Source organism: Diceros bicornis, chromosome 16 (genome assembly GCF_020826845.1).
Source record: "Diceros bicornis minor isolate mBicDic1 chromosome 16, mDicBic1.mat.cur, whole genome shotgun sequence".
In the NCBI taxonomy this organism is placed as follows: domain Eukaryota; kingdom Metazoa; phylum Chordata; class Mammalia; order Perissodactyla; family Rhinocerotidae; genus Diceros; species Diceros bicornis.
The window spans coordinates 46,078,059-46,103,609 of record NC_080755.1 but is presented as its reverse complement, the minus strand read 5'-3'; the positions used below and the strand labels follow the sequence as shown (position 1 = coordinate 46,103,609).

Genomic DNA, 25,551 nt, shown 5'->3' with positions numbered 1-25,551 from the left:
TAAACTGGAGATAATGATATTCACTCTGCATGCTGTCACAATGATTAGATATAATGCATGTGAAGTATCTAACACAAGGACTGGCATGTAATAGGCACCCAGGAAAAAAGGGTAATTATCCTTAATATCATGTGGTGATGAGTGAAGTTTCCAAAGGAAGTCACATTAAATTTCAAAAAATTATATTTTTACGAAAATCATACATGCACATCGTTCAAAAAGGTAAATAATACTGAACTATATAAAGAAAATATGTGGGCCGGCCCTGTGGCTTAGCAGTTAAGTGTGTGCGCATCGCTACTGGCGGCCTGGGTTCAGATCCTGGGTGTGCACCAACGCACCGCTTCTCTGGCCATGCTGAGGCCGTGTCCCACATACAGCAACTAGAAGGATGTGCAGCTATGACATACAACTATCTACTGGGGCTTTGGGGAAAAAAAAAAAGGGGGGGGAGGATTGGCAATAGATGTTAGCTCAGAGCCAGTCTTCCTCAGCAAAAAGAGGAGGATTAGCATGGATGTTAGCTCAGGGCTGATCTTCCTCACACACACAAAAAAAGAAAATATGCAGTACCAGCCCCATCTCTATTCCTCAGTCCCACTCCCCAGAGGCAACAAATTTCTGCTTGATTAGTTGTTTTCTCTAGTATAGATTCACCTTCCAAAAATGCTGCCTAATTTTTGGCTAAAACACTCAAATATTACTACATCGTACATAATATCACAATATTATGACCATAATTATAGTTCATTTCTGTTTTCCTGAGGTACCTCTTTTTAAAATTTCTTAATGTTCTATGTAATTATCACTGATTTTTCTCCACAGTCTCCAGGAGCTTTCTTTTTTTTTTTTTTTTGGTGAAGAAGATTAGCCCTGAGCTAATATCTGATGCCAATCATCCTCTTTTTGCTGAGGAAGATTGGCCCTAGGCTAACATCCATGCCCATCTTCCTCTACTTTATGTGGGACTCTGCCACAGCATGGCTTGACAAGCAGTGCATCAGTCCGCACCTGGGATCCGAATGTGCGAACCCTGGGCCACCAAAGCAGAGCGCATGAACTTAACAGCTATGCCACGGGGTGGCCCCTTCAGGAGCTTTCTAATATAATTTTCCTCATAGGCATCAGCATAGATAACCAGTCCTCCTTTTTTTTTCCTAGAGATGTGCTTCCTGTAACCTCTGTCCTCCTCCCCCCAAATGGACTATTATTCTCTGGGCCTACTGCACAGCTCTGAGAAGCTCCTTTCCCCATCATCCTGGCATTCCTTTTCCTCTCTCTTGTGCTGGTGGAATCTCCCTCTCCTGGATTCCCCCATCTTCCTCAGCCTTGCTTTATTCCCATGTTTTAGTAGGGCATATCCTTCAGCAGCCTCCTGGGAAAGACTCCTTGGAAAATTCATTTTTTGAGACCTATCTTGCAGTGCTTAAAATGACTGTTGATTGGATATAGAATTCTAGTTTGAAAAAACTAAAAACAAAATTTAAGGCATTGTTTCTTTGCCTTGTAGCTTTAGGTGCTATTGAGAAGTTCAATGGTATCCTTACTGCTAATCCTTTGTAGGTGAATTTTCTGAGCAGTAGTATTCTTATTGCCAAAGATTTGTATGTGGATTCTCTTCTCTCTAGAAGCTTTTAGGACTTCTACTTTAAGATATGATGTTCTGAAATCTTGTGATGCTGTATCTAGGGGTGAGTTTGTGTTTTTCTTCATTATGCTGGAGTCTCAGAGGGCCTATCAATCTGGAGACGCATACTCTAGAAAATTCCGTAATTTTTTTCTTTGATAACTAACTTCTCTTTGCTTTTTCTGTTCTTTATTTCTGAAACTTTTATTGGTAAGATGCTGGACTTCTTAGCTTTTTTTTAAAATTCTTCTGGGAGATTCTCTTAAGTTAATTTTCCAATACTTACATTGATTTTTTTTTTTAAATCTGCTGTCATAGTTACATTTCTAAGAGCTCTTTTTTATTCTCTGTTCCTCTTTAATATCATCTTGTTCATCGTGAAATATCTTCTGAATATGTTAATCTCTGAGTGTATTAATTGATTTTTTAAAGTTTATTCAATTCCTTTTATTACTCTGTTTCTTCCAAAGTTATTTTTTCCTTTTTTTTTTTTTTTTGCTGTACTTTTCCATGTTAAGGCTTTCCTCAAATGTCTGGGGATCCTGGGCTGGCCATATTAAAGAGTAAAACACGAGAAAGCTGTTTGGAAGCTCTGTGTACACGGACAGGAAAGATTTTAATAATGTCTTGAAAGTATAAAGAAATAGTACAATACATAGAAAGCAGGGCATTTATGTCCCTAGAAAAAGACTTGGAGATAAGAGCTGAAGAGTTAAATAATATCCTCTGAGAAAAATCTATCTTATGTAAACAGTGAAAGAAACACGATAGGAGCAAACCAAGTAAAGGTGCTTAGGCCAAAGTTGGTGAAGCATTTGAAATGTAATCAAATTGAACTTTGAAGTTGAAAGACTTTACCTCATTAAATTACAGTGAGAAGGTATAATAAGAACCTAAGAATCGGGTGGTGGGATCAAAATGATAGTGAGAGAAAACATTTGGAAGTGAGTTAAGGACAGGCTGTCGTGCTGAGCAATCTATTGACGATACTATGTTAGTTTAAGGAAGAGAATTCAGTAGTCTGGTCATTGTGCTGCTTCTATGGGGGTGAAAATGACATATGGCATGATCTGCCTTTTGTTATAAAGACAAGATCAACACCAAAGTACCAATGAGTAAAAGGAATATGAAAATTTCACATTCTGATTGTCTCTCATTTCTACAATTCAATTATCTCAGCAGGTGACAGGCAAAAAATTCCACTTACAAGTCCCCCCCCACCAATTCAGGTGTATCTTGAATGATTAAATAGCACATAATCTAAAATGTCAGATATTTCTCTGGCAAAGAAATTTGCATTCTCATGATGGTTACAACAGGCTCACATTTCAAAATATGTTTAGAGATTATTCCCTTATCTCATCTGTTGCATGATAAAGCAAGGTTAGGCAAAAACTAGACCTGAATAAAACTGTATTTCTTTAATCACATTACTGACTTTCTTTGTGTTACCCCTTCCCCTGTAATAAACACCCCAGTGAAATATCAAAACTTGCTTCACTTTATGGAAATATTTTGGCAGTCTCTTGTCCTTCTATCCTATTAGACCATTCAGATCTTATAATCTAGTTATTATTCTAAGTTTAGGGTTAACTCATTTGACTATTTTCCAAAATTCTCAGAAAAAAACCCAAAAACGTTAACATATGATTTTGAAACATAACATGTAACGGGACAATTTTTGGCACTCACAAATGATACTACTGTTAGAAGGGAATGTCTGTTTATGTTTTGTTTTGGTTTCCCTAAACATTCCTGGTTTCTTGCCCCAATTCCCTGAAGAGGTGGAGTGAATGGAGAATTGAGGAAAGACCAAGATCTCTGCAGCTCAGCTCCTTCCTCTCTTCTTTTCCTCTTTGGCATTTTGCTGCCTGCCCAGCCCATTTATTCTTGACTATTTTTGGCCATGTTATAAAGACTAAGAGTAAAGACCAGGCCCTGAGGAGTGGAGGGAGAGACCCTATTTATCTAGTCCTAACCAGGCAGATTAGTCTATTAAATTTGGGGGTTCAGTGACAAGCTCATTCAGCTCTTGCACTATGTTATGTCCTCTGGCCAAGCTTTTCTCAGTGAGAAAAGAGTTATTGTGGACATCATCTTTTTTATTTCTTTTCTTATTTCTTAATTATATTCACTACTCAAGAGTGACAGAGGGGTGCCAGGCTTAGGCCCTTTAAGACCTCAAAAGCAGCCAATGAGTGAGATTCTCTTTTTCATCTGGAGAACTGCTATAGGGTATCTTTAGTAGGATGATCTTGCCAATGCTACCTAGGCCAGGCTGGCATCAGAAGGCCAGGGTCAGCTCCTGTGGCTGAATCTGGTAAGTAGGTGACATTGCCAAGGGAGAGCATGTAGAATGAGAGGACAAGGGACCCAAAGATGAAACCTGGAAGGATACCATAATTTGAGGAACTATCCAAGAAAGAAGGTATATCAAGGTAAGTGGAAAGTAACAGAGAGACAGAAGGAAAATCAGAAGAGTATGATGTCTCATAAACCGAAAAAGGAAAGAATTTCAAGAGGGGAGAGGTCACCAAATGTTAATTTCTCAAAAATCTCATTGCATAGGAAAAAAGGATATGATTGTGAGAGTGCAAATTAGGGCACTTTTCTTCAAACTTGAGAAGATACATGCTCTTTTTACAAGGATACAATTATTGAAGACCTCCCCCACAGTGCTGAGTTAAATTATTGTTCTGATGTTGCTTAAATATGTAAAAATAAGAAACTTGTTTTGACCTCATTATGCTTATGGTTCTTACGCAATTAAAAAAATTGAACAAATTTATAAGTTGAATACAAGTAAAATTGTCAAATAGTCATAAAATTAAATCGATTTACTATTATGGATGATTTTTCCCCACCAGAAGCCAAATCACTGATCCCAAAGTAAATATGGTACAAATTGCCACCAGTCAGATAGTTTGGGTTTTGGCCTATGGATACCACTGTGTTCCTCAGGTAACAAGTTTTCCCACCACTCTTTTCTGATTAAATGACTGCAAAACTTTCATTCTACATGCCCTGAAGTTATTTGGTTTTCATAAGGCACAGCCTCATTGTTCACATATTAAGCTGGCATCTGTTCCTTTATCATTAGTCAATGTCATTCAAAGTTGCACTGCTTGTTACCGACTAGATGAATCTCAGGCAGTGAAACAAGGTGGCATGACTCAGATTCCAGGTGGTTACGCAGACGGTCCATTATATGCTTATGTTAGGGCTTTGTAAAAAAAAATAATAATAAAATAATTATTGAAATGAAAATTTCACATTAAAATTTTGTTTTTACAAATTTTATTTTCTTTGTGGAGAATTGGCAAACTGAGTATATCTGTGTATTCCAGGTGTAGAAACACTGATCTAGACTCTCCCACTCCACACTTGTTGCTCCACTGAGAGAAGAGGACAGTTGCAATGAAATGTCAAGTTCAAATATAATTTATTGAACTATACTCTCTGGAGCTGGACCTGTCACTGTGCCAAGCAAGGGGATAAAAATTGGAGCCAAAGTAGAGGTGACCTCTCGGAATGCTCTTCTTTCCATTAGAGTATGAAAGGGAGACGTTTCTTGGTCTGTTACTGCCAGGGGCAAAGCCTCCCAACCACTTTCTTTGCTCTCTCTCTCCCCTTCTCTCTGACACGCTCCTTTACTCTCTGCAATCTCTTACCCAGGGATCTTAAGTTTGGGCGCTGACTGATTTCCAGCAAGACAGACACAATTCATTGAGGGAAGAAATTGTATCTCAGTAAAGAATGCTTTCTGCTGCAGTTATCTAAAAACCCAACAGTGATTTATTCCAAAAATTATCTAGTTTCTCATATAACACAGAAGTCTGGAGATAAACACTTCCAAGACTTGGTTCAGCTGCTCAATAATGTCATTCAGGCTCACCTTCTGACTCCCTTATGGTGTTAGCCTCTTCCTCTGGCTATTTTTAGAGTGTTTGCCTTTAATCTGTGCTTTGCTTCATAGTCGCAAGATGACTGTCACGGCTCCAGAAATCATGCGCGTGTTTAAGGCAGGAACAAAGGGAAGAGGGTAGTGCCAATCATGTTTTTATTTTGTTTTGTTTAAATAGAGACATAAAAACTTTCTCAGAACTACGCCCAGCTCACCCTGTTGTCACCTAAACTAGCCTTGGAGAGTAAGTATTTAGATTTTCTAGTCTCTCTAGTGGAAGTGGGCGAGTAATTGGTAATGGTTGTTGGGTTAGACCAACCAACGTGTCTACCACAGGTGGTGACAGAGAAAATTGCTGAATCACTCCTGTTCCCATCTTCCACCTCAGACGACAGACTTCCAAGCTATGCAGAATAATATATGACATTAATAATAGACGCCTGAGATAAGCAATATGAGGACTCAAGATTAACTGTATGACTGTGATTAATTAGTTTGTGCGAGAGTCTTGAGGTAGGTGAAGGATTGGGCTATAAAGTCTGAAAGTATTTCAGAATAGGGATCATTAGGCCAAATCATGGGCTCTTTATTAGTTTTTTTAAGCTACACTAAAAAGTACCCCAGATTAGGGGTAAAATAGAAATTAGCAAAGCAGAAAAGAAAACATTCTGAGAAACACTTAGTAAAAAATTCCAAAATAAACAAAAAGACATTGAAATATAAGTGTGTGTATATAATTTCAGAGAATACTAGAGGAGTCAAGTTATTTGAAGTCAAAGAGCAGAAACATACATGTAGATACATATACAAATTCAAGAATGGTTATTAAGAAGTGGAGTCTCATTTTGTAATTAAGTCTTTTGTGATACATAGTACACAAAATTTTTGAGGAACTGATGAATAGTTAAAGTTACTTTCAATTCATGTAGAAGAGACTACTCTAAAGTCTCTTGAAACATTATAACTGTCTACTAATCAAACACGTTTGTAAAACGAATTTAAGCCTCATTTTTAATTAAGTCAAATTTATTGTTAAATATTTCTTGGGACATGGAAACCTATCCACATTTTCTAAGAACAGCTGTTAATACTCTGATTTTGTGCAATCCATGTGATTATATACTTCCATTGAGAAGAAAATATGCTGCTCATTATTTTGAGAGTACACAACTTTTACAAAATGTGGTAATTTGATTTATTCATCAGGTATCTATCTAATAACCCCTCCCGCATTCCAGGCAAGCCCAGTATTAGGCGCTGGGGATACAATGGTGAACATGAGGAATAGCCTTCTAGGCTGGTAGGTGAAGAAAGACAATTAAATAACATTATAATAAATGGATGGGAGAAACACCTAAAGGTAGTGTGGCACAGAGCACACAACCCAGGGGTCTGTGGCGGGGGGGGGCGTTGGAGGAGTTCAGGACACAGGCTCCTTGGAGGAAGTGACGTCTAAGGTGAGACCTAACACATAAGCAGGAATTAGCCAAAGAAAGGTGCTGGGGTGGGTGTGGAAACAAAGGAGATTTTTCCACTATGAGGTGGCAGCAAGTTCAAGGTGAAGAAACCAGAGGCGGTAGGGAAGTTTGAAAGCAGCTATGCAGACAAAGCTCTAAACTTGGAGGCAGGGGACTTGAGTTCTAGTTCCAGCTCTGTCACTTCTGAGACATATGTGAAACATGGGGAAAGCCACCGACAGCATGAAATCTGGCAAGATGTATTTTCCCATCTATTCAGTTACCTCTCCTCCCCTTCTTGTGAACCGCAGCCGTAGCTGGCCCTTATTTCTCATGGATCATGTGTCCTAGCATTCTGGTGTTTTGCAGCCAGAATTGAGGTTAAAAACCACTGTTTAGCATATTAAGAGGTATCTCTGAAACCTAAATATCATTTTCTTTCTACTGGTAGGACTACGTTTTCTATTTTTAGGAAGTTAAATCAAATAAGTGTCTCTCCATTCCTTAATCCTAAACACTTCACACTGGCCACTTACCTATGGCTAATGTAACAACTAGCAGAGAATTTTTAACATACCAGACACTATCTTCTGAAATAATTTCCCTTGGTTCAAAATTTACCCCTCCTTGTTTTCTCTTGCATTTCAAGTAATTAACTCTTCTCTTTTTAGTTTGAACTATGCAGTATAAGATTTTTCTGTAGTCATTCCAAGTGAAAGGTAATAAAAAATCTTTATTTATCCTGCATGTACTTGAAAGTGTCATTCGGCCTCCTAACATGTCACACCAGCAGCATTTTGTTTTAGTTGAGAATTAGGTGAACAGTAGTTGGGCCAACTCAGTGAGTCACAAAACCTGCTAATTGGAGCTGGAAAATGCTTTTTGGCTATGCCCCTACTCCTATTTAATGTTTTCATAAATTCTGACCATACTGTTTGGACTCTGTAAGAGGGAAAGAGAAGCCCCTGTTATTACTTCATGCAAACATGCTCATTGGAAAATTAAGGTTTTCCAATATTTAAATCATTCTTTTATTGAGTATCTTATCACACTCAAAAATTCAAGTGCAGGTTATACATTTTTTCAATAAAATATACAGATCTCAAACGCAGTCATTACCTCCCAACAGTTGTTTTAAGTTTCATTCCCTGAATTTGTTCTATTTTTCTTGACAAAAATCCAGACTGACACCTATTTTTCTTGAAAAGGACTTTTTCTTTAATGGCTTAACCTCAGCTTTACGTGGTCAACAATAAAGGGAAAAACATTTTAAAGAATGGATAGTCTTCCAGGGTGACAGTTGGTGTTTTGACACCGGCTTCTACACCTGGGAGACAGAGATCAGAGGTGATTAAATCTCTATTGTTTGCTTAATGGACCAGATTTCATGCTGAATTTTCTCTTGTTGTTGTCTTTCACTTTGCCCAGAAGGTGAAGCCAGCAAGACCTTTTCCATTGTAAGAGAGATAAAATAGAAAAAGTTGGTTACAACTTCACTGCCCGAGAAAAGCAATGTTGCTATTCTCCTTCAAGGAACGATATAAAATGTATTTTTTCAGAATTATAAAAGGTTTATTATTTGTCCAGTATCTTAAGGGAAACAAAGAGATCTATCTGTTAGGTATTTAGATCTGTTCTCATTACTTTTAGGGTCTCAATCTAGTCCCTTTGAGAATTTAATCTGCTTCCTTAGATTGTTTTCTTCTTTTAGTGGGAGAATAGATGTGTTTTTTGTTTTTTTCTTTTTTTTTTGTGCTTTGCTTTATGGTATCATAGCAGAAAAATTCAAGTGTGACCGAAAAAGCTTTTAAAATGCCTAAATGAGATTTCTCTTAATTGAGGGAACATAAAACTATATCTGTTGATTTAGCAAATGGAATCTGGTACTAAAAGTCAAAGTAATTACCCTAAATTCATAGTGACTTATTCCTTTAAATATGCTTTTATAGCCATTATATCAATTGATCTATAGCCTTGTTAGACACAGCATGGGAAGGTAAAAATTTCCATCTGTTGTCTCAACTACCATTTCTACTGAGATTTTTGCTGATGTTTACCCTTTACTTTTAATTAGGTGTGAAAATCAAAGTCTTTCCTCTTACAGAGTGTTTGTCATCCAAACTTTGACCTCATTTTTCTCTGACTTTTAGTCCTTCAACTGAGCCTTAAATATAGGTGTTCCTTAAGATTCAGTTCTTGGTCCTCTTTCTTTTCTTTTTCTTTTTAATTATTATTTTTTACCATGCATGCTCTTCCTTGGAGATCTTATTTACTTGCAGGGTTTCCTTCAATTGTCACTTTTACAAGATGACTTCTAAAAGTGTGTCTGCAGAACTGACCTCTCTCTCTTGAGAACTTGATTTGAATTTCCAACTCTTTGCTGGACACATTTCTAGATAGATTTCCTGGAGAAGGCTATAACTTAGTGTATCTCAAGTCTCAAGGACATTAAAAGAAGTCTAGGTCAGTCTCAGAAGACAGACAAGTTTGTGTGTATGAGTTAATGTTTGCATATATTTCCATGGCAAATCAAATACATTTTGATTTTACTTTATTTTATATTAATTATTTTTTTCTATACATTAAACTTGGCCCTCAACTTTTAGGTCCTACGTGTACAAAGATGGAAGACAGTTTATCATAAATCTGATAAAATGTGCATTACCTTTTTCAGTCTTCCAAACATTTCATAATACATCATCTTGAATTTCGATAGCACATTTCTATAAATGTTAAACAACATATAGAAAATGTGCTTCTTTAAAATTTAATCAGTTTTCTTAATCAATTTGGCATTATTCTTTAAAATCACTCCTGAATGATGAGTTGGCAGATCCAAATGAATTCCACACAGATTCCTAAAGGCTTGTGACAGTGGGTTAAGTTGGTCTTTCAACATACAGCAGTATTTACCAAGTCAAAGGCCATTGATATTTGTCAAAGGCCATTAGACAAGAAAGTCCAAATTAAGAAAAGATCCTAAGAAATTTGGTAAATTCTAGTGGATTCAGGGATTCTGGTCATCTTAAGGAAAATTTAGAGGTAAACTCCGTAGAACTGAAGGGCATGTTCCAAGTTCTCACTTCCCTTCCTACAACTTTACCGAATTCTAGGAGGATAATCAATCCAGGGTCCTAAGGCCCAGAAGCCAGACTCTGGAGGATAGTGATACTCATCTAATGGGGCACTTGGACTCACTTCTTCAATCCAAGCTCCCTTGGCAGGGTTTGGTGCAGAGAGGCTGGAAAGGGGTTGTTTGTTATCCCGTTAAATCAATAGTCGGGTTAGTGAATATAAAATATGAATATAGTTTGTTTGCTGTTCATTAATTGGGAAGCAAACGTAGAGAAAATCACATAGTGGGGAAGGTTAACCCTACTTGAAATAAAGTAGGCCCAGTCCCTCTGACATTCCTCCAAAAGTGACTCCCGGTCCCACCCGCCTTCCGGGTTCCGCGCGCCCCGTGGGGGTGAGGGCCGGAAGGGCGCGGCCGGGGGCGGAGCGGGTGGAGTCGGGGGCGTGTCCTAGAGGAGGCGGAGACAAGATGGCTGCCCAGGGTGCTTGGAGGACCTAAGAGGCGGTGACCGGAGCCACGCCCCGGGCGGGAGGGCCGCTCTGTGCGCGCCCGCTCTATGATGCTTGCGCGCGTCCCCCGCGCGCCGCGCTGCGGGCGGGGCGGGTCTCCGGGATTCCAAGGGCTCGGTTACGGAAGAAGCGCAGCGCCGGCTGGGGAGGGGGCTGGATGCGCGCGCACCCGGGGGGAGGCCGCTGCTGCCCGGAGCAGGAGGAGGGGGAGAGCGCGGCGGGCGGCAGCGGCGCTGGCGGCGACTCCGCCATAGAGCAGGGGGGCCAGGGCAGCGCGCTCGCCCCGTCCCCGGTGAGCAGCGTGCGCAGGGAAGGCGCTCGGGGCGGCGGCCGTGGCCGGGGGCGGTGGAAGCAGGCGGGCCGGGGCGGCGGCGTCTGTGGCCGTGGCCGGGGCCGGGGCCGTGGCCGGGGACGGGGCCGGGGCCGGGGCCGGGGCCGCGGCCGTCCCCCGAGTGGCGGCAGCGGCCTTGGCGGCGACGGCGGCGGCTGCGGCGGCAGCAGCGGTGGCGGCGGCGCCCCCCGGCGGGAGCCGGTCCCTTTCCCGTCGGGGAGCGCGGGGCCGGGGCCCAGGGGACCCCGGGCCACGGAGAGCGGGAAGAGGATGGATTGCCCGGCCCTCCCCCCCGGATGGAAGAAGGAGGAAGTGATCCGAAAATCTGGGCTCAGTGCCGGCAAGAGCGATGTCTACTACTTCAGGTACCGCCCTGGGGGCGGGGAGGGGGCAGCGGGGTCAGGCCCGGGTCAAGGGTCAAGCACTGGCTTGGGCTGGGGATGTCACGATGAGAGCAGGGGCCCAAGGGAAGTGGTAAAGACAGGCTGGTCTGGTAGTAGAAGGTGCCTGAGACCTTGGGTGAGAGTTGACCCCAGTGCAGTGACAGGCACAGGTCTCAATGGTGAGAGCCCAGAGGAGGGAGTTTTATGTTGAAGGGGTTGGGGAAAATGGTTTTCCAAGAAAGGGTTCCTCTGGCAGGGATGATTAGTCCACTGAAGGGTTAAAAGAAGGTGTAATTCATCAAAACTATAAAATCTAGTCACTGTTGGCATCTGTCCCAGCCTGTCCCAGATTCATCATCACAAGAGTGTTTAATCATGCACATGTGGAAGAAGTAGCCATTTACAATATAACGCAGTTTCAGTTACTTTGTGGCATCCAGGAAACTTGCATGTGAAGTAGCCATTTGGAATGCCTGAAGTTTGTTGGAACTCTCCTGGTTGTTGCAGAATTTACTCTCTTGAAAACTGAGACACTAAATATGTTGTTAGAGTTATAGACCATAATTTGTCTCCTAGGGGACATTTGGCAATGTCTGGGGATATTTTTGGTTGTCACACCTTGAAAGAGGTGTGCTTGAAAGAGGGTGCTACTGGCATCTAGTGGGTAGAGGCCAGAGGTGCTGCTAAGTATTCTACAATACACAGGTCAACCCGCACGACAAAGAGTTATCTGGCCCAAAATGTCACCAGTGCCAAGGTTGAGAAATCTTGGTCTAAATGATTCAAGGTTTTCAGCTTGATGTGATCTTGCAATCCTGTGGTTATGTTGTCCATCTCATTAGTTTGGATGACCCAGTAAGCTCAAGAAAGTGTCTGAGGCTATTGATATCAGTGGAATTTTCTTATCAACACATTTACTAACTTTTCTTATAAACCATCCCATTTATAGAAGAGAATATAAATAAATGTTATGTTCAGTGACTAGGAAGGCCGAATCATTTTTCAGGGAGTAGATTTAGGTGTTGGAGCCAGTCGTTGTCAGCTGCCGGAATAATGTTATGAAGGATTTCCTTTCTTCCCACATCAAGTGGATTAATACATTACCTCTGGAAAGTGTGTATGTATATGTATACACACAATACAATGTTTATGAATTGAGAATAGTCTTAAAAAGATTTAAAAGGTTAAAAAAATATACATACATGTGTATATGTGTATGTGTGTATACGTACATACACGCAAGAATATGATCACTAATAGTATAACATGTAAATATGAACATATTTCTGATGGTTGCTTTAATATATGAATGAGTAGTTTCAGTAAATTTATTTCGCCTCTTCAAGTAAGAAAAAAATAAAATGAAAAAATGGTGTTCATTAGAATTTATTTTCTCTCTTGATCTGAGACCATTCATCTTGAAATCTTAAATGATAAAATGGAAAACTTATTTTAAGCATACAAAGGTGATTATCTTGTTTTGTATTTCCCCATGATTAAATATTAAATTTCCTTCAGTAATACTAAGAAAGTTATTGTGGAACAAATGGTTACTCCCCTCAAGTTCGCTTGTTTCATTTAGTGCTATTCACAGTTGTTCATTTTTGCATATTTAATTAACAGCTCTATTTTCGAGGGTAGTATGCATAACCTTTTTTCTGTGAACTATATATTGATGTCTTACAGCGAGTTATATTTGACAAGAATATTCTGTGTCTGGGATTGAACTCCTTGAGGAATAGGTGACTAGTGTATTCTTAGTAGAGCATCTTAAACTTTGAGTTTCACTCCCTATGGCATTTCTCCTGGGATATGGTTTGTTTGGTTTTGGGATGACGTATTTGTTCAAACTAACTTGGTTGTTGCAAAGCTTTTTTGTTGCTTTCTTTGCAGTAGCTGGAATAGTTATTTCAAAAAGGCAGGTTGCTGTGGTGCTCATTCTGATTTATAGTCACTTAATTTTTTTTTGAATGTGTTGTAAATTTTTTGATGTTAACTTTTTTAATGCAAACTCAATAGATATTTTATGGTAGAAAAACTGATAAAAGCAATTTAAAACAAACTTTCTAAACAAATTTTTCTTCAGACGAATCACAAACCAGTGTAGTGATAATTACTCTCTAAAATTAGTCTTTTTATGAGACAGTGCAACATGATTTGGCTTTTACTTGTTTATGTAAAGTGAAAGGACACATTGAATAGATTTGTGCCACATGTCCTTAGTTCAGGGCTAGAAGGAGCGTTGTCTGTTGTTTATTGACTTCCTACAAAGCGTTAGTTGCTATGCAGGATTGTGACATCCAGTCTTGATTTCCTTCTGAGCGGTTACATTCCGAGGCAGGAAGACAGATGTAGCATGATGTGATACTTGTGATACGGCAGTTACTCTGACTTTGATTGTGTTTGCAGGGGTGAATGATGGAGGTCACCTACCCACAGTAAAGGTGAACACATTATTTTCGATCTGCAGTGTCACTGCTTTGCATGTTAGCATCCCCAAATACTCTCCACCCGTTAAAAACCACTAGCTCACAAAACACCGGCCATATCTTTTAATAGGTGGGTTAAGAGTTGACTCTCCTGTTGGTAATGTGAACACCTGCACCCAGTTGTTCACACAGATTCTAATAATGCTAACTCCTGAATTAGCCTGCCCCTGGGGAGATTAATTTAAACAAATCTGTGCCTGTTAACGGAGGGTGTGTCTTACAGTTATTAATTGGACTTAAATTAAGCTCATGGAGAAAACCTCGAATTTTGGTAGAATGGTTTTTGGCTGTTTCCTGAGACTGCCAAGTTCCAATAGGAAGGTGTGCCTCTGGTTGCCAGTTAAGCAGTATAATTATGCCTTCTGTCAGGATTACTGATAGTATTGTGGCAGTTCATATATTATCGTCCAAAGTTTGTTTTTAAAAAGGGTGTCATTTGATAAAGTGTTGGATCCATTGGTATAGTTTCTGAAAAATTTCCTTGCCATCATATGAACCCATTATTTGAAAAATCATTTTCTAACTGGTCTGCTTGACTCCTGTCACTTCCAGTTTTTGGTTCCCTGCACTTGCAGATTGATATTTTTGAAATATTATTTTCCTCTACACAGGAACCTTTAGTAGCCATCTCGTGCCTTTTTTATCAAGTCTAAACTTGTTGGGTTCTAGGCTTTTGGTTATAACTGGGTTAAAGACCTGGGAGTCATACTAAACTGTTTCAGCTGCTACCATAAAATACAATCTGGTTGGATATTGGAAACACAATAGTAAACATTTTTGACTGTTTTGTCAAAATGATGCATTTGCACCTATCATTTCTCTGGAAAAAAAAAAAAAAGATACAGTGGAACCAGAGAACAATTAAAACAGTCAGAGGGAGCAGGTACATGAAAAGAGACTAAAAAGATTTCACCTTGAGCTGGAAAGAAGACTCAGAGGCAATATAATTGAGGTATACAAAATCATGAGTGATATGATAAAAGTAGGAGTCTCTAGGGAAGGCTCAGCAGAGCACAGGAGTTAAGAGATCTGGAGTTGGTATTCTAACTCTGCACTTAACCAGTGGTGCAACCTTGAGCGTGTCGCTTACACTTCCCAGTGCTGTGGTTTCTCTGTTTGTAAAGTGGACATGATTGTACCTGTACCTCATAGTGTTATAAGGATTCAATTCCAGAACAGTAAAATAAATACATAGATCTCTTGAAGCTTTAGATATGTTTAAAGACTAATTAAGGAAAACAATTCGTTAAATAACTCAAGTTGTTATGGGCTGAACATATATAAATAGGTTTTAAAAACATTATCCCATTTGTTACTAAAGGCGGGTGTGGTGCTTTGAGGGCATGAATTCTCAATCATTGAGGATGTCCAAGTTCAACCAGGCCTGTTCCCTTCTTTTTTTTTTTTTTTTGTCTTAAAAAAAAAAGACTCTCACATGTAGTCTTGTTGGAAAAAACCAGCTGAAAGGACCAGGGAGGAGATCCAGTGTCACAGTTCTTAAATATTAAAATCTCTTTGGCTTTCAGTAAACTGTCCTTCCCCTGATGTTTTCTTTCGGGTCATTTCTATATAGTTAAACCTGGTGTCCCCTGTATTACTTTCATGCTCATTTCCGTAGAACCTGTGGCTTTCTCACGTACCTGTCTTCCTTCCCCCTAGGCACAATGCTGAACACTCGGATGCTAAATTAGTGTTTACCAATTGATATGACACTTAAAAATTTGTAAAACAAGTCTTAAATGACTTAGCACTTGCTTTATGTTACCTGTGGTGTTGTGCTGGGATGAAACTGGTTGAGGTATTTTATTAAATCCAAACATTTTCAAGTTTCTAACTTTCATCATTAATATTGAGGGTATTATAAAAGGATAGAAAGCTTTTTGCTTTGTGAATGTTAGAGATATGGTGAAATGGCAAATGAGATGCTCATCAGAGATATGTTAAAAATGGTAAATAAGGTGCTCCTAGTGCACCGACACAAGTAAGAAATCAACATTTGGGTTTCATTGTATAGTATAGGATATAGTATAGGGTCTTCTGTGCCTTAATTCTGTGTGTGTTCTGTGTCACAGCTCTCATAGTTTTGGCAGCTATTAGTATTATTTTGCTAAATGCCTTGCATGTATTATCTTATTGGATCCTCATAATCCTGTAAACCATAGGTACAATTATCTCCATTTAATAAGTGGGGAGTTAGGACAGGGAAGGTAAATAATATGTTAGAATCCTGATGCAGGTGGCTTAACCCCAGAACTCTTAACCACCCTGCTCCGGTGCCTCGAATAGAGATCCCTACTTGTATTTTCAAATATTGCAACATCTCATGCCTAATCTACTTTATTGAACTTGGTGTGCCACTAGGATAATGTAATTATTTACTGTTATACTTGCATCCTGAAATTGACAAAGGGTAAATTTTAAATCTTATTTGATAGTGAAGCCATAGTACCAAAAGACGATCTTCCAGCTCTATGTAATATTAGAGGGGAAAAAAATGGAAAACTTGTGGTAAATTAACGTAATTAAAGCAGTTTTATTGTGGGTAATAGAAATGATCATTTTGTTCAGAAATGTGTACCCCCTTTGCTGTTCCTCCCCCTCTCTTTTGATACGTGTTTAATTTAGGATTGACCTTGTTTTTTCTCAGATATTCAGATAGGCAACACATTCCCTAAGGTGCAAGCTATAGGTCTTCATTTTAAAAGCTTCCATTTAAATTAGAAGAAATCGAATTGTAACTTGCAGGCTAAATGTAGTTTATGAGATAGTTTTATATGGTTCCTGCAGAAAGCTCAGATGCTTCTTTCAGAGTTGAGATACAATTGAAATGTTCCCTACAGACCAATTTTTATTTTTAATCTCTACTTGGAAAAAGGAAAGAAATGCAATATTTTTTAAGCACTTACTGCATAATTGAAGGTTTGACTTGCTTTTGTTTTTTTTTCTTGATTTTGCCTGATTGAAGCCTCGATCCAGAAATAAAAGACCTATAGATGTGGTGAAAATTGTGCTCTCTCTCAGCGGTACCATCACATCTTTTTGTGATGTGCTAGAGGAATTTTTGTTAGTGTGCAACATTACCATCTGTCCTACATCTGATTTTTAGAATCTGACATGCAAAGTCTCACCTGCCAGAACACCCACAATACCTGTAATAGAGGAAATACACAGCTTAAAAGGAACTGATACACATACATTCTAAAAATAATCTCCAACAGAAGTTGAGATGATTTTTTCAAGTTGCGATGATTTTTTCAAGTTGCTTTTAAAATTTCATTTGTTGAGATATAGTCATATTTTAATTTTTTCATAATTTAGTTTCAATTAGTGGAACAAAAGCAGGTGATTTGCAAAGGAGGTGATGCTCTTTTTGTTTTTGTTTTGGATTTTATAGTGGGACTAGTAGAAATTCATAACCTTTTAGCCCATGTTTGAGGTCTTCTTAGACTTGCATGATGAATTAGAAATAAATCATCAACTCTTTATTTCATGGATTTACTATTTGGCTTGTAATATTAATACCCTTTGTAGCTCCTGTTTATTGATCTTTTATTACTGTTTGCCGTTTCCACTAAGAAATGACTAGGCAAATTGTAAAATGAAGTTTTACTTAATTTCATCAGAACTTCTAAAAACTAAGATTTCCCAAGGAAGGAGAATATAAAGTATGGAATAGAATGAAATTTGAGTAATATCTGTGGATCTTATGATTTTGCCTCGTCTTATTAAAATATAAATTCAAACTCATTTGTTTGGGAACTTGACTACATAAGCTGTATGTGAATATAAATAATAGTAAATATAATTTAAAATTAGGTTTTAAAATTGAGTACTTAGCATTTGTCAGGAACAATTATGAGTGATTTACAAATGTAAGGAAGAAGAACATCATCCTCTTTTAAAGATTTTTGAATAATGTATCTTGATATTTCTATTCTTTTTATACTGGAAGAATCCATAGATTAAAGCAAGGATGAATGACCTTAAAATTCTTTTTAACATGTATGCAGTGATGTATGCATCTTTTTAAAAAGGCCTTTCCTAGAGTCCCCTAGCAGAAATGGGGCAACTCCTATGGCATTTTGAGCATAATTCTGTTAACCTTGTCCACATTTGCTGTAATAGATAGTTGGCAAGTCTTGTTGACCACCAGATTCTGAACTCAAGGTCAGGGGCTGAGTCTGATTCATTTTTGAATCTTCAGTGTCCAGCACAGTCCCTGGTATATAGAAGGCTCTTAATAATTACTTGCTGAATGAAGCAAACGGTTAATACTTTTTTTAATAAGCGATCCAGAAAAACTTTTGGTTAATGCTGGCTGTTAATAGGCCTGTACTATAGGGGCAGTCTTGTGTCCCCTGCAATACCCAGCATCCTGCCTTGTACTATATCAAGTATGCCAATATTGAATAGCTGAAGTGAATGTTCTTATTTTTCCTTAAACTTGTATGTGTTTAGTGTTTGTGTATATATTATATATAGATTTTTGGACCTAAAGGGATCTATAGAAGTTCTGATTTCCCTTTTAATATTAAAAAGAAAAATCCTTTTATCCTTTGCTTTAAAAAGGTACCATCAAAATTGCTTTTGTAACATCTTGGGAGGATAATATGTTTCTACCTACTTTTAACAGATGTATTATTTCTTTGTACTATAACCGTGAAGCTGTTTGTTACAGTATCTTGGTCGGAAGTAGTCTACAATAAAAAATAATATAAAAATAATGTGATATCAAAGTGGACATACAAAGTATATGTTGCTACTTTTTACTATTAGATCCTACAGTCATAAACTTACCCTGTCAGATTACCATAGCAGTTTCTAAATGGTTTCTCTCTGCTTCTGTACTTATTTGAAGACCAGTAAGTCAGTTCATAGACCACATATGCATAGCACTGGTTTAGAATGAGAACTGGGACTTTTGAGTCAGAAGATTGAGGGACTTGAATCTTGAACCTTGCTTTACTGTTTTAACTTGGACAGATTTTTAAGCTTCTATAAGCCTCTGATTCCTCAACTATAAATTGAGGGTAAGAATTCTACCTCATGGAATTTTTTTGAGATTAAATAAAAATACATGTAAGGCTTTCGGCACGTAGTAGATTGTCAGTAGATTAATAAAATGTTAGTTTCTTTTTCTTCACTTAACATAAATAGATGCATATGCTTGTTAATTTTGTAAAGAGTCACAATATTTTGTTGTATTTTGAAATGTGATTAGGACAGATCTTAGGTTATACACGTTCATCGAGTTTTTAAAAAATACTCTGTTTTTTCCCCTCGTTATAAAAGTAACCCATGCTCAGTGTGGAAAATTGGGAAAATAGAGAAGAGTATATATAGAGAAATGACAATCATTATTATAGTCCCAAAGAGAATCACTGTTAATATTTTGACATACTTTTATTCTTTTTATATTGGAAGAGTCCATAGATTAAAGCAAGGATGAATGTCCTTAAAATTCTTTTTAACGTGTATGCAGTGATGTATGCATCTCTTTATTTTATTTATTTATTTATTTATTTTCCCCCTTTTTTCTCCCCAAAGCCCCAGTAGATAGTTGTATGTCATAGTTGCACATCCTGCTAGTTGCTGTATGTGGGATGCCACCTCAGCATGGCCCGACAAGCTGTGCTTTGGTGCGCGCCCAGGATCCGAACCTGGGCCGCCAGTAGTGGAGCGTGCGCACTTAACCGCTAAGCCACGGGGCCGGCCCTCTGCATCGTTTTAAAAAGGCCTTTCCTGGAGGGCCTTAGCCTCTTTTTAAAAAATATAGTCCGTTTTTTTGGTATACTTATTTATCTATCTATATATTTTTTTATTATGGAAAAGTTCAATCATATGCAAAAGCAAAAGTGGATAGAAAAGTGTAATGAATCCCCCACATGCTCGTCAACCGGTTAACAATGATCAATTCCTGGCCAGTCTTGTTTCATCAATATCTAGCCCTTTTCCACTCCCCCCTTCATTATATTTTGAGATAATTCCCAGCCATGTTTAATTTCTGACATTTCCATAGCAAGTGTCCAGTCCCCAATTCTACCAAAATAACCAGTGTTTTCCCTTTTTCATTTCTCAGAGAGTGAGTGCCTTAAGGCAGTGGGATGAGATTAAGTAGAATTCTACATTCATTAATTTTTTATTTTTGAGTGGATCATCCTGGCTTTTAATTTTTCCTTAACCACGATATAGAGGTGATAGAATTTGCTACCAGTATTGTACTGTTTTTATGAAATTTTTGTTACATAAATGCTAGTTTATGGAATGAGAATGATTGGTATAGAATTTGAATTATACTTAAGGTCTTTATACCATTTAAAATTGTGTGATGATTCCTTAAACATGTATGTCAAGGGAGAAGGTGGAATGCTGTCACATTTTATTAGTAGCTAAATTGTGAATAATTTTTTTTCCTTTTTGATACTTGAAAAATAATTCTCCATCCCCCAACCCCACCCCAACTGCTAAGGAAATTGTTTAATGCTCAAATTTACTTGCCCACACTATTCATATTTTGAAAAAGTACTTTCCAATTTTCAGGGAAAATATTCAGCTTGCGTACTCTAATGTTTGTGTTTTAAACATTTTATTGTAGAAATTTTCAAATATATATACAAAAGTGGAGAGAATCATATAAAAAACTACCAATTGCCCAGTTCAACAGTTGTCAATCTTATTTCATCCATACCCCAATCCACTACCCCAGACTCAGCCTTCGTTATTTTGAAGCAAATTTGACATATTATTTCATTCATAAATAATTACTTCAGTATGCTGTTTGTGAAGATAAGATTTAAACTTGTGGAAGTTTTATAACTGTATGGAACTCAGTATTTCAAAACTAGAATATAAGAGATGCCAAGAGGCAGTTCATGATTATTTGCCTGATACAGGCAGTAATTGCTGTAGGGTTCAGAGGCAGGAAACATTCCTGTTACTTTGTTTTGTTAAGGCTTTATGGAGGTGTTAGGTGGATTGGTATTTTTGGGCTCTTGGGGGTTGGGGGTGGAGACATGCATTATGACCAGGTAAAAGACATGGTTTGCAAATGGCTGAAGAAGGAAACCATTCAGCCTGTTTAAAATAGAGTGAACAAACCAATATGGTTGGAGCAGAGGTCACTGGATAAGGGGAGTGGAAAGTAGGGTTGAAAGGTTAAGAGAAAGTTAGATGAAAAAGGATCTCAGATGCAGGGCTAAGATGTTTGGCTCCCTTTTGCGGATGAGTTAAAGTCCGTTGAAGGCTTTTAAACTGAACTGTGGTCACAGTGGTGTTTTAGGAAGAGTGGTCTGGATAGTTTAGACTGCAAAGAGACTAGCAAATAGAAAATCAGTTAGCCTATTGTGGTGATTTAGACTTGAGGTGATAAAAAATGATTTGGGCAGTGACAATGGAAGTGGAAAGGAAGGATGGATTCACAGGTGATTATGAAGGAACTGGATTTAGTAATTGATCAGAGGTGGGAGATGTAATTAAGACAGGAGTACGTAGATAAAATCTATCAGGAACAAACTATAGAGGAGGGCTGAGGGTGGTTCGTTTTAGGAAGGGCCTGCATTTACAGGAGGAAAGGAGTTAAAGAAGGGGGAGTGGGGAGCTGACTTTTGGATAGGTTTTTCTGTGTGTATGTCATGTAGCTTTGAAGCAATGGCATACGTTCTTTGAACTAATTGGTTTGGTAGTTTTCTGATTACATGTTTTGTACCTAAGTGCCAAAAGATAATTTTAGTTTCAGATTTTTAGTCTCAGCTAAAATTTTATTTCTGAAGACAATTGTTATGTAAAGTTAGAGAGTCTTTTTCTTTCAGTACTTAACTCTTGTATGTAACAGGTAAGCTTTAACATTTAAAGAGGTGGAAAAAAATAGAAAGTTGATGTTTCTTTATTCTCCAACTTTTCCAGTGCTGTGGCTTATAGAATTTTTAGTGTGGAGGTTATTATTATTCCCCACAGAGTACTGTCTGATGTTGTTGGAGAGTGGTGCACCTCTGAACATGCTCCTTAGCCGTGTAGCTAACCATCTGCCCTCCACAGTGTTCTTGCCACTCACAGCCCAGTTCATCATATTCCATGCTGATTATGCTGCCCGCACAGTTCATCCTATTAGAAACCAGTGTGAAGATATACTTGTGTTTGCTCAGACCTCTAGTCTTCTCATAATGGTTTGACTATCTCATAATGGTTTGACTAAACATCATGATGATCCATATTACCAGAGTAACATGGAAAAATATGTTCTGCTCTATTAGAGGAGTGTTTTCAGAGTGCAGTTTTGCATGCAAGGAGAAGAGTCAATTTTTATAACATAGACTGGCAGGGCGTGTCACAGTTGTCTAGCTCAGGTAGTGATGATTACAGGTGAGTTTGCAGAGTGACAAGATATGAATATCACTAAATTAAGGTGATCATAATTTAAGTATTTCTGGTATATCAATTAAATTTTTTAAGATTTGAAAGTCAGATGCCAAATAAAATTTCTGTCTTTTTGACAATCTATATTAGAAACCTCTAAGATGGAGTTAGGTTTAAGAAGTGCTGTAAACAGTTTAATCATAATGAAAGCAAGCGAAGACATAGTTCAAGTGATGAAATGTTCTTAAATGAAGTGGAAAAATATAACTGATGTTTTTGATTTTCACTTAATTATTACTTTTCTTCAGGGTCTTTAGTGGGTAAGAAAAGTTAAAGGTGCGATCACAAGTTGGTTCAGGGTAGGCATGTCTAGGGGGCAGTTGGTAGGGAATTTTTTTTGTGGTTGAAAGTGAAATATTAGTATTTCATTACTGGGAGTAGAAGTAATCACTTTGGGCGGAGAAAATTGAAAATGACTAATATCCTTCACTAGTCTACTAGAGTTAAAAAAAAAAAAAAAAAAAAGGTAGTTTCCCTAAGTTACAATTTGATGCTTTTAGAGTAAAAGCTTAGTCATGTTAAGTCCTGGTGTGTCTGAGACTGCGACCTACAGCAGCCATCTTAGAGGGCACACAGATGATAGTCACTCTGGGTAAGACCAGAGCTTAAGTGACATACAGTCTTTTTGTTCATCTAGCATTTACTTCCTCAGCCACTTCCAGGGTCATTTTGCCACCATGCAGGTGTTCTATATCTGATGGGCAGAATTCCTGCTTAACCATTCCTTTGGGCCTTGCTCTTCTATATGCTTGCTCTTGTAGATGCTTTCCATCTCCTACAGAGGAAGGTCCCTGGTCTTAAAGTCTCCTGGGGCGGCCAGGTTGATTCTCCTTAAAGCACCAAGCACAAGCTATAGCAAGTACGGAGAAGAAAATGGCTGTACTACTGTTCTGAAGGCAGCAGTGTGTATGACCAGTGCTTGTAGCTGTCCAATATAGATGCTTCATAGAATCCCATCTTTACCACAGGGGGCAGTGATTTGATATGAATAAGATCTGATTGGATACCAGTTGATATTCCAACTGTTTTTTGAATATGCTAGTAGTTAAAACTTATTTCCACCTTCTTCCTTCATTGCTAATTTAGTTATCATTAGAGTATGTCAGGCCTTTCTTAGAATAAATACTTTCCATTTGATTTTTAAAATCACTAAACATAGGAACTATTTTAAGCCATGTTAAATTGCTAATCTAGATCATAAACTATGCAATCGCATTTCGTGAGTATAGCCCTTTAATTGAATTCTTAAGCATTTAGGTTTCCTTAATTTGGGGGAGGAGTGTCTAAAACTGATGGATCTCTGAGTTTTGCTCCATAGAGGAATGTTATGGAGCGGCTCTAGTATGTTTCCAGCTGCAGTAGGTAACTGGCATTTCACCTGTTACATAAGGAGCAACTTATTGCAGGGTTAATTTGTGAAATTAAGTCAATTGATTCTTCAAAAATGACATTCCAGCTATATCCTAAGAATAGTAGTGCTAATCTTTTTGGTAGAAGTTGCTACCTTAATATTTTCGTCTTCCGGAACATTAGTCTGTCGAAACAAACTCCACTCTTGAGCTCAGCTTTTTATTGCACTAATAAGATCTTTTTAGAGGGATATCTGATTGAGAATTGTCATTTTATTTTGTGGACAGATTTTTTTTTTCATTTTTGAGGTATGTCAAATAGTTTATCAAAATCTTGTTTACCAGTAACTGGAATATCTGATTATAAGGACTATATGGCTATTCTAGCTTAATTAAAATTAATTGTAATTATATAAATGACATAATAGCAGAGAAATCTTTACCGGTTTTTCAAATTAATTTGGGTCTTTTAGTAAGACTTCATTTCTTATGTAGTGTAATAATAGATTAATCATGAAAATATTTTCCAGCTCAATTTTTTAAATTTCATGCAATATAACTTTTAAATAAGCATGGCATTTACCATTCCATTGAGGCTGCAAATGAAAGCCATATTCTTTACTATTCAACTGATAAAGGTTTTTGCTATCAGAAAGTTACTTTGTTCAGTGCTAGCCTGTATAAATCATGTTTGAGGGTTTTTTAAAAAGTGGCATTGTAATTTCTGGTCATTTGACTTATCTAGCGAATGTATAGGAATTGTTATAATGAAATAGAATTGCAAGGATAGTAGAATTATTTCTAACTGGGGTTGGAGAATCACAGACAACTTCATAGAGGAAGTGACATTTTAGCTGGGCTTGGAAGATTTGATACGTAGTCTTGTGACAGGCAAGATATTGCTTATGCTCATCATTCCATCTGGAAAGACATGGCTGGAAGTCAAAGTTACATGGCATATTTTGCAGACATTGTTTGGAATGTGGGGTACCAAGGCTGGTGGGGAAAAGAGTTGGGGAAAAATTATATATCTAAATAGATCGAAGGCTTTTGATGTGTTATTAAGGAGGTGAAACTATTTTGTCAGCATTGAGGCATCTCTGAACGTTCAGAACTTGGTACTGGGTGCGTGGCTGAGGGATGGGGCACTGAGCATTGTGACATGGCCTTCTAGCGTGGAGGATTAGGTCCTGGGTGGACAGTGGTGCCACAATAGAGGGCAATACAAGAAGATCAGGTGTGGGGGTGGAAGTTTGCATTCAGCAGAGATGATGCATATTTTGGACTATATTGAGGGTTACATGATATTTTATTTTGTGATACTGAGCATATTTGGATATCTGGGTGAGAATGGGAGTTGAGGTTTGCTTATACATAATCCTGTATTCTTTCCTCTAGTGTGGTCCAGTTGTTGTCTGCTTTGTTTTGTTTGGTTACGTTCTGGGTGTTACTGGTTGTTATCTTCATCTGTGGGCTGAATTCTGTACCTTGAATTGTGTTTCAGGAATACTTACCTCATGAGATTGTGGAAAAAGAATCTTGATATGATCTTCAGTTGTCTTGAAGTCGGTGGTGGCAGAATACTGTAGACTTTGTGACAGTAGGGTGTGTTGGTTTGACCTGACCCAGAGAGAAGTTTTGCTGTTGCAGGGGAATGTTTTATTGCTTGGTTTTCCAGCCTTTTCTCTCTTGTCTTCCTGTTGAAGTATTTTTCTTTTATTATGGTCAGTGGTGCAAGGTTACGTTCTAAATGTGACATGTTGGCTTCTTTGAGAGAGATTCTAGAATTCTCACAATTCTCTTCTGGTGATGTATCCCGCTGACTTAAATAGTTTATTCTGGCACATTTGGCTCAGAAAATTTATTAGATGAGACTTTGGGACATTCTTCCTGTAAAAATTTTCTTAAAGATTAATGCCACACAGCAAACAAGTTTTTAGAACAGATTAGTTTAGCCCTCTGTATAATTTTGGCACTTTTGCTATTTTTCAGCTTTGACAATATTTCTTACACA

General features: G+C 38.1%; 1 protein-coding gene across 2 annotated transcripts in view; it reads left to right on the top strand.

Moving 5' to 3' along the window:
• Positions 1 to 10,628: 10,628 nt before the first annotated feature.
• The window catches only part of MBD2 (methyl-CpG binding domain protein 2), a 67,201-nt gene continuing 52,278 nt past the window's right edge, over positions 10,629 to 25,551 (top strand). The window contains exon 1 of one of the 2 annotated variants that reach the window (XM_058557159.1): positions 10,629 to 11,269. In XM_058557159.1, the coding sequence (XP_058413142.1) occupies positions 10,731 to 11,269 (539 nt within the window). In that variant the 5' untranslated portion in view covers positions 10,629 to 10,730. The remainder of the gene's footprint in view (positions 11,270 to 25,551) is intronic. The other variant, XM_058557160.1, reaches the window with a different exon arrangement.